Genomic DNA, 13,537 nt, shown 5'->3' on the forward strand with positions numbered 1-13,537 from the left:
TGTTATCTACTCTCTAGGGGTTCTGACTTCCCACCCTACATGTATTTAATTCTTTCTCTTTTTGTTCCTTCATGTATATTCTTTTATCATAGCACCTGTAAAATTAAATTGCACCTGTTTTGGTGAGTGGCGTGGCCACAATAGAAACTGGGGCTTTATCCTTGAGTTCTTAATATTCCTTGCATCCCACATGCAGTCAAATTCCAGGGTTTATCAATTACCCTTCCATACCTTGCTTGGTAAGACTCCGTATGATCCAGCCCCTGGCCACTTTTCCTACTGCAGCTCAAACCTCTCTTCCTTTGTTTTAATATACTCCAACTGCCCTGGCTTCCAGCATTTCTCAAACTTGTCCAGCAGCCTCTTGACTCAGAGCCTTTGCACTTGCTTTTCCATCTGCCTGGAACTCTCTTTTCCCAAATATTCTTAGGAATTGCTGCCTTATTTCCTTTTGCTGTTCAAATGTAACAGCAGCTTCATTTCTCTCTATTTTTTTTATCTTGAATTATTTTCTTCACGGTTTTGGGGAATATAAAGTTTTCACCCTCCTGGGAAATAACCGATTGTTCATTATAGCAAAGAATAATAATCAAAACCCGGGCAGGAATACCTTGGAGATATGGTGGGTTCAGTTCCCAGCCACTGCAATACAGCAAATGTTGCAGTAAAGGGAGTCACACAAATTTTTTGGTTTCCCAGTGCATATAAAACATACGTTTATACTATATTGTAGTCTAATAAGTGTGCAACATTATGTCCAATAAAACAATGTATAGACCTTGATTTTAAAATGCATTATTGCTAAAAATTGCTAACCATCATCTGAGCCTTCAGTGAGTTGTAATCTTTTTGCCGGTAGAGGGTGTTGCCTCAGTGTCTAGGGTTGCCGACTGTTCAGGGTGGTGGTTCCTAAAGGCTGGGATGGCTATGCCAATTCCTTAAAAATAAGACAATGAAGTTTGCCACATCAATTTGCTTTTCCTTTTACAAACGATTTCTCTGTAGCATGCCATGCTATCTGATAGCATTTTACCCACAGTAGAAATGCTTTCAAAACTGGAGTCAGTCTTCTCAAACTCTGCTGCTCCTTTATCAACTAAACTGATGTAATATTCTAAATCCCTTGTTGTTATTTCAACAATCTTCACAACATCCTCACCAGGAGTAGATTTCATCTCAAGAAACCACTCTCTTTGCTCATCCATAAGAAACATCCTTATGCTCCTTATCCCTTGAAGTTTGATTATGAGATTGGATCAATGCAATCACATCTTCAGGCTCCACTTCTATTTCTAGTTCTCTTGATGTTTCCACCACATCTGCAGTTAATTACTCCACTCAAGTCTTGAACCCCTCAAAGTCATCCATGAGGCTGGGAATCAACTTCTTCTAAATTCCTGTGAACGTTGATATTTTGACCTCTTCCCATGAATCAAGAATGTTCCTAATGACTTTTAGCATGGTGAATCCTCTCTGGAAGATTTTCAATGTACTTTGCCCAGATTCATCAGAGGAATACACTATCTGTGGTAGCTACAGCCTTATGAAATGTATTTCTTAAAGAATAAGACTTGAAAATTGAAATGCCTTCTGATCCATGGGCTGCAGAATGGATGTTGTGTTAGCAGACCAGAAAACGACATTTATCTCATTGTTCATTTCCATCAGAGCTCTTGGGTGACCAGGTGCATTGTCAATGAGCAGTCATCTTTTTTTCTGAGCAGTGGGTCTCAACACTGGGCTTAAAATATTCAGTAAACCATGTTGTAAAGAGATGTGCTGTCATGCAGGCTTTGTTGTTCCATCCATAGAGCACAGGGTGAGTCGATTTAGCATAAGTCTTAAAGGCCGTAGAATTTTCAGAATGGTAACTGAGCACTGGCTTCAACTTAAAGTCACCAGCTGCCTTAGCCCCTAACAAGCAAGTCACCCCGTCTTTTGGAGTTTTGAGTAAGGCATCGACTCCTCCTCTCTAGCTGTGAAAGTTCTAGATGACATCTTCTTCCAGTATAAGGCTGTTTTGCCTACATTGAAAATCTGTTGTTTAGTGTAGCCACCTTCATTAATGATCTTAGCTAGGTCTTCTGGATAACTTGCTGCAGCTTCTACATCAGCACTTGCTGCTTCACCTTGTACTTCTATGTTTTGGAGACAGTTTCTTCCTTTAAGCTTCATGAACCAACCTCTGCTAACTTCAGACTTTTCTTCTGCATCTCCTTCACCTCTCTCAGCCTTCATAAAATTAAAAAGAGTTAAGGCCTTGCTCTGGATTAGGCTTTGGCCTAAGGGAATGTTTTGGGTGGTTTGATCCTCTATCCAGACCACTAAAACTTTCCCCATATCAGCAATAAGGCTGTTTTGCTTTCTTCTCATTCATGTGTTCACTGGAGTAGCACTTTTAGTTTCCTTGAAGAACTTTTCATTTGCATTCACAACTTCACTAACTGGTGTAAGCTCCTAGCTTTCAACCTACCTCGACTTTCCACATGCCTGCCTTGCGAAGCTTAACCATTTCTAGCTTTTGATTTGAAGTGAGAGATCTGCAACTCTTCCTTTCACTTGAACACTTAGAGGCCATTATAGGGTTATTAATTGGCTTAATTTCAATATTATTATGTCTCAGGGAAAAGGGAGGCCTGAGGAAAGGGAGAGAGATGGGAGAACAGCCTGTCGGTTGGATCAGTCAGAACACAAACAACATTTATCGATTAAATTTGTCATCTTATACGGACCCTGTTCATGGTGCCCCAAAACAATTAACAATAGTAACATCAAAGATCACTACAATAAATATAATAATAATGAAAAAGTTGGGAATATTATGAGAATTACGAAATTATGACACAGGGGCATAAATTGAGCAAATGCTGTTGGAAAAATGACACCAATAGACTTGCTCAACATAGGGTTGCCACAAACCTTCGATTTGTAAAATATACAATAAAGTGAAGTGAAATAAAATGAGGTATGCCTGTATTACACTTGTTTAATCAGTCTGATTGATTACAAAAGTGCATACACTTCTGAAAGGAAATCAGCAACATCCCCTGCAATCAACTCCTGAAAATCAGACTGAAAATCAGATAATCAGCAACAGCTTCCATCCAGTGAACAGATGTCTGAGAGTTAGCCAGTCAGCAACAGTCTTACTCTGGTAAACCTGTTTCCATAGCTAAAGCCAACACTCCAGATTCTAAACGCCACACTTTTCCAAAACCCTTTGTAAGTTCTCTGCTTATAAACTGTGTCTTATAAGCTCAGCCCTCCTTGCCTTAGCAAGAAATACATTCAGTTTATTATTTTAGATATTGAGTGATAGACTCTTTATCAGTATTTATGATCACCTATAATTACATGATATTTTTGTTACCTGTTGGTTTATTATCTATCTGCATTAGGATGTAAGCTCTAAGAGGGCAGATACTTTGTTGCTTTGTTCACTGCTGCAACTTATTGATGACATAGGTGCCTAGCACATAATATGAACTTTACAAGTATTTGTTGAATGCATCTTTAGAGTAGGAATAATGGCCACTTAGCGTAATATCCCCACTGCTAATACAGTGCCTAGTACACAGAAGTAATTCCATAAGGTATTATTTAGATGAATGAATTAATTCATTGTCCATGCAGGCTTCAAAATATTTGTTAGGGATATCTTTGAAGTAAACCAGAGATTACTCAGATCTCTGTGGGTCCATATAGTTCTCATATACTCATCTCTCTCTCCAGAAATACACTAGATGAAAAGATGCCCACCTGCCTATTTGACATCTCCTTTTGGAAGACTTAGAGGCATTACTGGTTTAATGTGTTTAAAACTGAACCCACACTCTTTCTTTACCACCAAACCAGATCCTCTTCTAATGTTCTCTCTGTCACTAAATGTTATAGGCCAGAAATCCCCTTTCTCCCTTGAATGTCCATTTTCAACCCAGCATCAAGTAAGAGTGATTTTACCTCCCAAATATATCTTGAATCTGCTGACTTTTCTCCCTTTACATGAGCATCACGTTAATCCGAGCTACCATTAGCTGTCATTGAAACTACTTTAGTAACACTAATTGGTCCATGAGCACCTTCTCCAGGCCTCTCACCAATCTAATCTTTCATCAGTCAACTCTATCCTTATAAACTTTTATCAGATGCTTTGCTAATAGAACAGAGTTTAAAATCTTCAACATGGCCTCCAGACTCCGTTCATTCTCATCTTGCATCACATTCCTCTTCATTGTCTGAACCTCCGTCACTGGCTTTCTTTATGTCACTTGAGATTATCATGTCCTCCTTTTCCTCCATCAGAAAGCTTTGCAAATGTTAGTACCTCAGCCTAAAACATTCTTCCTCCTGCTCTGACTTATTCTACACATACTAAATCCACCATCATTCACATACCCCTACCTTACTGAGAACCTTGTCTATCTCCTGTAAACACTTCTCATGTTGAAAATCTAAGTTCTGTTTGTGTCATTATTGGATTAATAGCCATCTCTTTAACTAAACTGTAAGCTTCATGGGGCGGGGGCACTCTATTTTTGGCATATAGGAGGGAGTCAAGAAGTATTTATTAAATTGATGAAAGAATGAATGAAAGGGAAGAATTTGAATCTGGTCAAGACTTTCCCAGCATATTTCAGAATAAACAGGGTTGGAACCTGTGTTCTGAGAGCATAGTGGGCCAAGGAAAGGCAGTGAGGAACAATGTCATTCTAGAGCTGCTTTCGTTTCATTAAAATTTTCGCTGAAAAGCAAGAGTCTCCCTAGTCTTTTGTGGGCTCATGTTTGGTGGTAAAGACAAAAGTGGTGCATAGAAGACATTCAAAGATCAATTTCATCTTTAACAAAGAAGGAGAGAAAGGATGGGTCCTAATTTGTTGGAGTGAGCAAATACTGTAGCAGGTTTTCATTTAATACGGCCAACTTTAAAATGAGTGTTATATTCTAAGAAGGATTTTGATTCTTGGGGAGTCTCCATTAGATGTAGATATTAAGTAGCTCTTTTCACTAGTTTTAGGGTTCATTTAAATATTTTAATAATCCAAAACATTGTCATATTAAAAGGCAGTATTTACAAATGGTGTTTTCTTCTCCAATTCTTGCCTCACTGTGAAAGTCTCAACCACTGCTGTGCTGCTGTTGTAACATCAGTTACAAAAATCTTTCGTTTTGGAAATCAAAGTAAAGGACAAGCAAAAGCTATGAAAGCAGGATCATCTTTAGGGAGAACATTTGGGACATGGAGGGCAGGGTAGCGTGGGGAAAGAGAGGTTGCCAGGCAGCCTTCCACATACTGCCTGATTTTTCTTTGTTTTACTTCGTTTTGTTACCCCACCAGAAAGTCACAGCAAGCATAGTGTCTGGCATGTAGTAAGTCCTCAGAAAACCTTAGCTATCTTCTCCATTTTATTGGTTAATAAGCATCAGCTTAAAAATGGCCATTTCCTTCAGCAGGTTGTAAATGACCATAAATCACACACATATTGGTTAAAATAGACAAAGGAGAATTGGAGGAAACTCTGCACTCCCCTAAACCATCACCACAGCTCTGCAAGGTAACGAAAGGGAAACCCGTGGAGGTTCAGAAAGACTACACGTCAGGTTCATGGATGCATGGCAAGCACACAGCGGGGCTAGACTCAGGGTGACGTCTACCATAGCACAGGACTTCTGTTCCCTTCCATGACTGCACTGCTCCCATCATGAAGGTGACACCAGTTCTGCTGAAGAAGTGGATGGGACGACTCGGGGAAAGGTTGTGTGTGATTTGAAGCATGGTTATTTTTTGGTGGTTAGTGCTTAAATTCTTCCGCCCACCAGTAGGTCACTGATGGTTGCTTGAGGCAATATATATAGTTCCTGCAGGCCTCAGGGGGCTCTCAGAAAAGTTTACACTTAGAAGTTTCCTGCTAAAGGAAACTGAACCAGAAAATGGAGGAGAGACTCTTTTCCTTTCCGTCTTACACAACCTAAAGCCCTTAACCCAGAACCTGGAACTAAATTGATATTTGTGGACTATTGAGGGAACTTAACTACCACATACAGTGTTATTTCTAGATGATAGATTCCTAATTCCAAACAACTAACTTAGTAACAGATGCTTGGAACACATTCCCTTTACTAAGTGGGGTATTTCTAGTTTCTCTAAACATCTTTATATGTGGATAGAAATTTGGGTAGTATTTGTGTAATTCTAAAGTAGAGCCTACATGGTACTTCGCTTATAACAAATTTGTTTCCTCATTTTGAAAAGGGGAGAGGACTATTGCCATTAATAAACAAAGATTTTCCTTTTGAATGGACTTTGGAAATGTGTAGACAACTAGACATAGTAATCTGGAGGACTATGAAAACATTAAAATGGAAGGCGTTAATTGTTTGAATTGGCTGTGTTTCCTGACATCTGTATTTGCCTCATGTATTAAGCCTTTGCTTGTTTGTTTGTTTCTGTTTGCTTGTTTTTAAGGCCTGGAGTTGTCTATTTTTCAGAGCCTCAGATCCCTTTTTTGACTGAACTTTTACTGCAAATAGATAAAAGTCCTGCTATATACCACTGCTTTATTGATACTAACTTAGAAGTCTATTAATATGCTTATTTAAATCCCTAGCACGGGCATGTATTTAAAACATGCTTTGATTTGTAACTATTATCTTTTTTATGGAATGTAACTGTGCCTTTTGCCACTAGAACAAATTGATTTCATCTATCTTCCATCTCATCTTTAAATGTATTATTTACCCAACTTTTAGCTTTTCCAACATAACGTAAAAATGTCTCACTACAATAAGAAGATTAATAAACAAAGCAAAAAAGACTATTTATGAAAAAATACTTTAGAAATCCAATCCTTTTGATTAGTAACCAGCGCTAGTACCAGAAAAACTTCAAAGTGCTCTCTAAACATTGAATTTTCATCAGTGATGCTGCAAGCCTTAGCTCTCATCTTTCATGCTTACCATGCAATAACTTCAAAAGGATAAAAAGAAAGAATGGTAATCTCTCCAAGCGACACTCTGCTAGGGCCAGTCATCTTGTCTTTAGCTATCATGCATTCACAACCAGATAATTGCTTCATTACATTATGCTTTAATAAATATAATAATTAACATTTTGTTACCGAAAAAGCCAATACTCAAGCCATTCAGAAATGAAATTCAGAGCCCAGGGGATTTCTAGAAGAAAATGAAAAAGAATTAGCATCAAATATAGACCTCTTCAAAGGGAAAGAGATCATTTAAACTTGTCTTTTACTTACTGAAATCTGTTCTGTATATTTTATTGTTTTTGTCATCTTGCTTGTTATAATCCAGCAAGCGAATGTTCAAAGAACATAAAATCCTACAAATAAATAAATGGAATATGAGTGAATTTACAAAAGGCAACAAGAGTCTCACATGTAAGCTTTGATTACATAAAGCAATTATGTTTCCCAGTGGTGCTCCAGGAACATGTGATTTATCAGTAGGAGAGAAATCAAAGTTTTTCACTTCATGACACTTAGATAAATTTGCAGAGTACAAGTAACTTGGAAACCTTATCTGAATCAGCATGGTATCACCAGTCAAATTTGGAGTGATCAAGACTTTTTAGAATTAGATTGTAGGGCAGTCTGGGTCAGCGTGGGAAGTTGTAATAGACTCTGACCTTTAAACAAGAGGTAGGCATATCATAATGGACTTTGTGGTCAGTAACTCAGCAGTCATCTGAGGAAGTATACCAGAGGGAACTTTGGTGGGGAGGGGTCAGAGCTGTGTGTTGTGTAGTGGTAGCCTCAAACAAGAAAAGACCAATAATAAGATTACACTTGTGAATTTTGCTGTTTGGATCGGGGAATATCCTCACACCAACAGCTTTCTAAAGATCTCTCACCACAAGGTAATAAAATGGAGACGGCAATAAAGACAATTCTTGGTGACAAATTATCTTAAAAGCTATATTGTCCAAAGAAGTGCAAATATTTTATGATATTATGGTAAAAAGGAAAGGAAAAGCAATGGATAGGAGCTGTCTGATAGTCTCAGTGAGTGTGTTTCTCCCTCAGACACTGGAGTTAAAAAGTTATCCTTTCAGATTATTCGGATGTTATCTAGATCAGTACTTCTTCAGTTTATAGGCATAGGGAATTGTTGACAGTGCATTTTTGCCATCAGCTTGTTACATAAAATAGGTCAGTAGGGCAGATTAAAGATAACCTATTTTTAATATAAATATTAAGTAAGGGGCTTAAACAGAAAAGCCAAATTAAGGTTTTGAGAAAAGGCTGTGTGTATGTGTGCACGTGCGCGCGCCTTTATGTGCATGCACGCACATGATCGCTGGCATGTTTGGTGTCGAAATGCAGAAATCGTCAAAAAATAGAAGGGGTGAGCAGGAAGTGGCAAATTAAAAGCCTTACCCAACAGGTAAGGAGAGTGGGAAATTGAAAAAGTATTAGGTGACAGGCAAGATTAACTGGACTTGGTTAGATCTGTAGATGAAAATGGGAATTGAGGGTAAGTGATGACTTAGTAAGTATAGAAACCTAGCTCTCTATGTATTAATTCTACCTCTACCAATGATAGGCAATGAATAAGTTAAAATAGTTTCTCTAAAGCTGCTGGAGAAAAAAATCCTAATATATATATATATATATATATATATATATATATTTTTTATTTTTTGGCTGTGTTGGGTCTTCATTGCTGTGCGCGGGCTTTTCCCTAGTTGCAGTAAGCAGGGTCTGCTCTTCATTGCAGAGCACGGGCTCTAGGTGCCCGGGCTTCAGTGTCTGTGGCTCATGCAGGGGCTCAGTAGTTGTGGCTCGTGGGCTCTAGAGCGCAGGCTCAGTAGCTGTGGTGCACTGGCTTACTTGTTTCACGGCATGTGGGATCTTCCCAGACCAGAGATCGAACCCATGTCCCCTGCATTGGCAGGCGGATTCTTAACCACTGTGCCACGAGGGAAGTCCCCTAATATATATTTTTAATTAAACTCTAAGTATCCATCAGTGATGTCACCAGGGAATTATTTTTAGTTAATATAATTCCCAAGTGTCTCTAGAAGAGACTAAGTAAATAGGACCACATTTTTCCCCACAGCAGCACACGTTAATATCACCATAAGATTAGGATCCTAAAACCCTGAAGAATAACAAAATATGAGAGGAAGAATGTAGGTTTATTTTAAAATTCCATGAGCTTTTGTGAATGCACTGAAGATGGTAAGCAATGAGGGAGATATTAGAAGGAAAGTCAGGAAAACCAGCCCAAAGGCCAATACCTTTGGCATTGGTATTACTTGACTTCTGTTCTCCTATCACCAATCTAGAAGAAAATGTTTTTTAATGAAATTGGAAGTTGAGAAGAAAGGACAAAAACATCATATCTTTGTAATAATAGAAACTGATACATCTTAACTCATCTCTGTCTACTCATGTATCTATGTACATATTGGAAGGGCAAGAAAACAGTACTTTTCACATTCTGAAAATATATCACCTAACTCCTTGGTAAGCTATTAAGCAGTCCTGAACTTTACACAGGATAAATAATATGATATTTAAGTTTAAATATTTTTCAGTGAAAGTGAAAATAAGCCAAAAGTCTAAATTAAAGTTGAAAGAGAAGGATAACTCAGGTTTCGAGAAATGCTGAGTAGGATGTGGACGGGGTATTAATCCTCGAGGAAGAGGGGATATGAGGGCCACTGGAGGAGGCCTGCCTAATAGAAATGCAGGCTCGTACATTCTGACTTCTGAAGAATGTTGGCCCCAAACTAACCTTCTATGTTTAAACTTACTCTTTAGGATAGATGCTGTGTAAAATGGGATTGACTCTATAATAATCAACAAGGGAAAAGGAAAGAAATAAATGACCTTTACTCTTTAAGACTGCACTTACAAAGAGAAAACAAGCACCAATCATGGTTGCTTTGACTGTCACATCTAGATCCGCAGGAACGTGAATTCCAAAGTTGTCAGCATTGGTGAAGACATCGTTTACGAATCCTGACCAGTACTTTGAAATCTTCCCAATTGTAAGCTTTTCGTTAATGGTCTTCACCTTTGAAAAGAAAATAAGAAGTTGTAAATTTGAAGGTGATACAGATGGTTTTACATTTCTTCATATATTTACTTCATGAGAGATAGGAATTATTTTATTCATCATCTTTAAATGACAATTCGATGGTACTCTTTCCTTAATATAAGCATAGGTTTGTAGATCTTCTAGTTTACTCTTCAGGAATTTTGCTTTTCTGACATTTTTTAATCCATTGTAATTCCTTTATTTATTTTTTTGTTTTTGTTTTTGTATGCAGATTGAGAATTTAATAGCCTCAAGTAATTGAGGCCAGGCTACCACAAGATGGCAGCAGGTACATAGTCTCAATTATATGGTCTAACCATGATTCCTTTACCTGAAGTCCAGATTTTAAATCTGAATTCTTCATCAAAAAAGAAAAAAATATGTTTGTGAAATATTTTAGAAGAAATTTTTTAGAAAAAAATAATTTCTAAGTACAATTTATAACCTTTTATTTTTTATTGCTAAGATTTTATAATTACTAATATGTTTAAATATTATCAGTCATTGCTCAATTTCATTTTTATATTATACTCAGATATTTACTAGGTCATTCCTTTATAACTAACCCTAAGTCCTATTTTTCATTTGAAAAATTCTTTGGGCTAATGTACCACACAGGAAATTCAGACTAATTTGACATCAAAAGTCTATAGTTCTTTTCAGCTAGAAGGAATCTACAGTTAAACTTTATCCACTATTCATTTGCTTGCCCTGTTTCTCATTCAGAGGCTGAAAGTGATTCAGTATAAACTTTCACTTTCTGTATGGGAGTAGAGGATAGAAAATAGAGAAAGTTACTTAGGCCATGTCTATACCATGAATAATAAAACTCTTAAGTTCTCCTCAATCATAAGGCATATTTTTTATCCTTTACTCTTAGGAAAGTTATACCAAGTCTTTTTGGCGTCGGCTGGAGTTATGACAGCTCATTTTGCAAAATGTACATTGTATTCTAGGTGAATAGTGTTCCCTGAAATCCTGCAACCTTAATGTCCTATGTGGGATATACATGAATGAATGGAGTGAATAAATGAAAAAGAAATACATACTTTAAATTAGACTATATCCTCTAGGAAAATCTGTTAAGATAGTTCATATTCTTACACATTGAATTTGCAAGTAATTACTGTTTTTTAACATTCAATTTACACAAATATGTTTATATGAGAATAGATTGTTTTACAAAATGAATTAGCAAGTCTTATGAACATAGCTTTTAAATTAATAGTATTTTAATGGAGTGTGCTCTTGAGATCAGAACTGGATATGTTACCACCAGGGATATAGGAAAGAAGATGTAATTTTGGTGATTCTGAACTAAATATATTTGCTTTATACCATAGGCGCTATATTCCACATAAATCAAGTTTTTGTAGTATGTTTTAAAAAAATTCTTGAACTTAGTATCTCTGGAATTATGAGTTATTATTGGCATGTACAATATTACTTGTTACATTATTTCACAAATATATAATTTTCTAAATTTATTTCAGAGATATTTCATGATTTGAACATTTTAAAAATTGAATTATGTTGCAAAAAATCAGGACCTAAGTGAAACGGTCCTTCATTTTGTCAATCATACCTCAAAATCCACATCGCCAAAACAGCCACATGTTGCGCAAGGACCAACAATTTTCAAAATATCTTCTTTGTTTGCGTTTTGGATTGTGAATTTAGGCAGAAAGGGGTCCCACTTCTGTGCAACATAACCAACTATAGTACCAGGAGGGGCTTGGATTTCTAACTGTAAGAAGAGATAATAAAATAAGATTTCCTAAGGTTATTGTATTTTAATTTTACTATAATGTCAGCTTACTTCTAAACAGTATATAAAAGATTTTAAATATCTGCTTCTATGTTATACTGGTTTTTTTTTTTATAATTTATAGAAACAAAGAAATTCACTGTATAGATATGTGTTCTGCATTATGTGCTAAACGTCCAAGTCTTTGATCTTCCTTCCCTAAGGAGAACCTATCCCAAAGCTGTTTTCTGACCCTGGGACACTGGCTTCTTTGCCATTTTGTTCCAAGTACAATAATTGGTCAAGCATTGAAGATGTTTCCTATCAGGTATTTCATATTTATCCCCTCTCAGCTGTGGCCACAACACACATCTATTTTTAAGTCTCACTTACTGATTATTATGAACTTTTTTCTCTTTGGATTGTCAACTTCTAGCTTCTCTGTGCTCAGTTAAAAACAAATGCTTCTTGCAGAGTTACAGTTGTTACACACCAATTTGATTTCTGTTTCATTTTGTCCAAAGTGTTAAAGACTTGCACTTGCATTTTCAGGGCTGACTTTAGTATTTTACTCCATCATCCTTTATTCCCCTAATTTCTTTATTGTCCATAATATTGTATTTCAACATATTTATGTAGCCAAATCAAATACTTTGTAAAATAAGCTGGAAGTGGGTGAAAATGATGAACATTGTTTGCTTTTAAATCAAACCAGCGCTCATCATCTGATCTCCTTTTGTCTTTCCTTATTTGTTAAGTTCATAGTCTTATGTGCATATCTGTAGTGTTTTCAGATGGACAAAGGTGGTTTCAACAAGTCTTCTTAGAATTATATAGATTTGTTCTAGGACAACTTTTAAAGTAACTGATGTGATTTTAACCAAATTAAAAAACATATTAATCAGTATTAGGATGCATCTTATGGTTAAGTTATATGACATGGGGCTACTTTGAAATAAAACATCAATTATTAGAAATTTTCAGATGGGCATATATTCTGGATTATACTAAGTTTAGCATCTTGGGGCATGTTAGATCTTGAATATCCCCAGTAGAAGTATAAAAATTCTTGGGCTCCGTATATGAGTACCTTAGCAATCCTATCACTTAGCCAGGTAATTGCCTATAAATGGAGAATTAGCTTCAATATATATTGTGAGAAACTTCTCTAATTAAGGAGAGTTCCATGTTACTATTTATTTCCCTTTGTGCTAAGTAGACTATTTATACATAGGTCCTCAATAGAGAAGCTTGGGCTTGAATAAAGACACCTGGATCAAGTCCCATTTATTGTATCTTCTAGATGTGTGATCATAGGTAAGGCACCTCCACTCTCTAAGCCCCAGTTTCCTCAATTGCAAAATGTAGAGAGTAAAATCTATTCCAACTTATAGAGGTGTCATTATATCAAAAACATCAAAGTAAGTATATTTTCCATACCAACTTAGCTGCATCATGTCAATGAAAGTTATTACTATAGTTCTATCAAATAGTGATGAAAATCTATTATATATTAAACATATAACAATCAGATGGTTCCCTCTAGAACAATAACATAGTCTTTGCTAAACCTTGAAGTTTGTCATAAATGGGTGATTGGAACCTGAGATTCTGTACTAAAAATAATACCTACCCAAGAGAATACTTTAGAAGAGTTTAGTATCACTCAGCACTCCCTGAACTTTGCACCAATAAGAGAAGAAAAAGGGTAGATTTGCTTAATGGTGG

General features: G+C 36.5%; 1 protein-coding gene across 4 annotated transcripts in view; it reads right to left on the bottom strand.

The window, feature by feature from the left end:
* PLSCR5 (phospholipid scramblase family member 5) overlaps positions 1 to 13,537 on the bottom strand; it is a 30,082-nt gene that overhangs the window by 112 nt on the left and 16,433 nt on the right. For 2 of the 4 annotated variants that reach the window (XM_082461305.1, XM_082461304.1), the window contains 2 exons: positions 11,648 to 11,809; positions 8,678 to 10,038 (listed from right to left, as the gene is read on the bottom strand). In XM_082461305.1, the coding sequence (XP_082317431.1) occupies positions 9,772 to 10,038; positions 11,648 to 11,809 (429 nt within the window). In that variant the 3' untranslated portion in view covers positions 8,678 to 9,771. Of the gene's footprint in view, positions 1 to 95; positions 7,171 to 7,253; positions 7,337 to 8,677; positions 10,039 to 11,647; positions 11,810 to 13,537 lie in introns of those variants that run through there. The other 2 variants (XM_082461306.1, XM_082461307.1) reach the window with 2 other exon arrangements.

This window comes from Balaenoptera physalus (genome assembly GCF_965194825.1).
Source record: "Balaenoptera physalus genome assembly, chromosome: 4".
Lineage (NCBI taxonomy): Eukaryota > Metazoa > Chordata > Mammalia > Artiodactyla > Balaenopteridae > Balaenoptera > Balaenoptera physalus.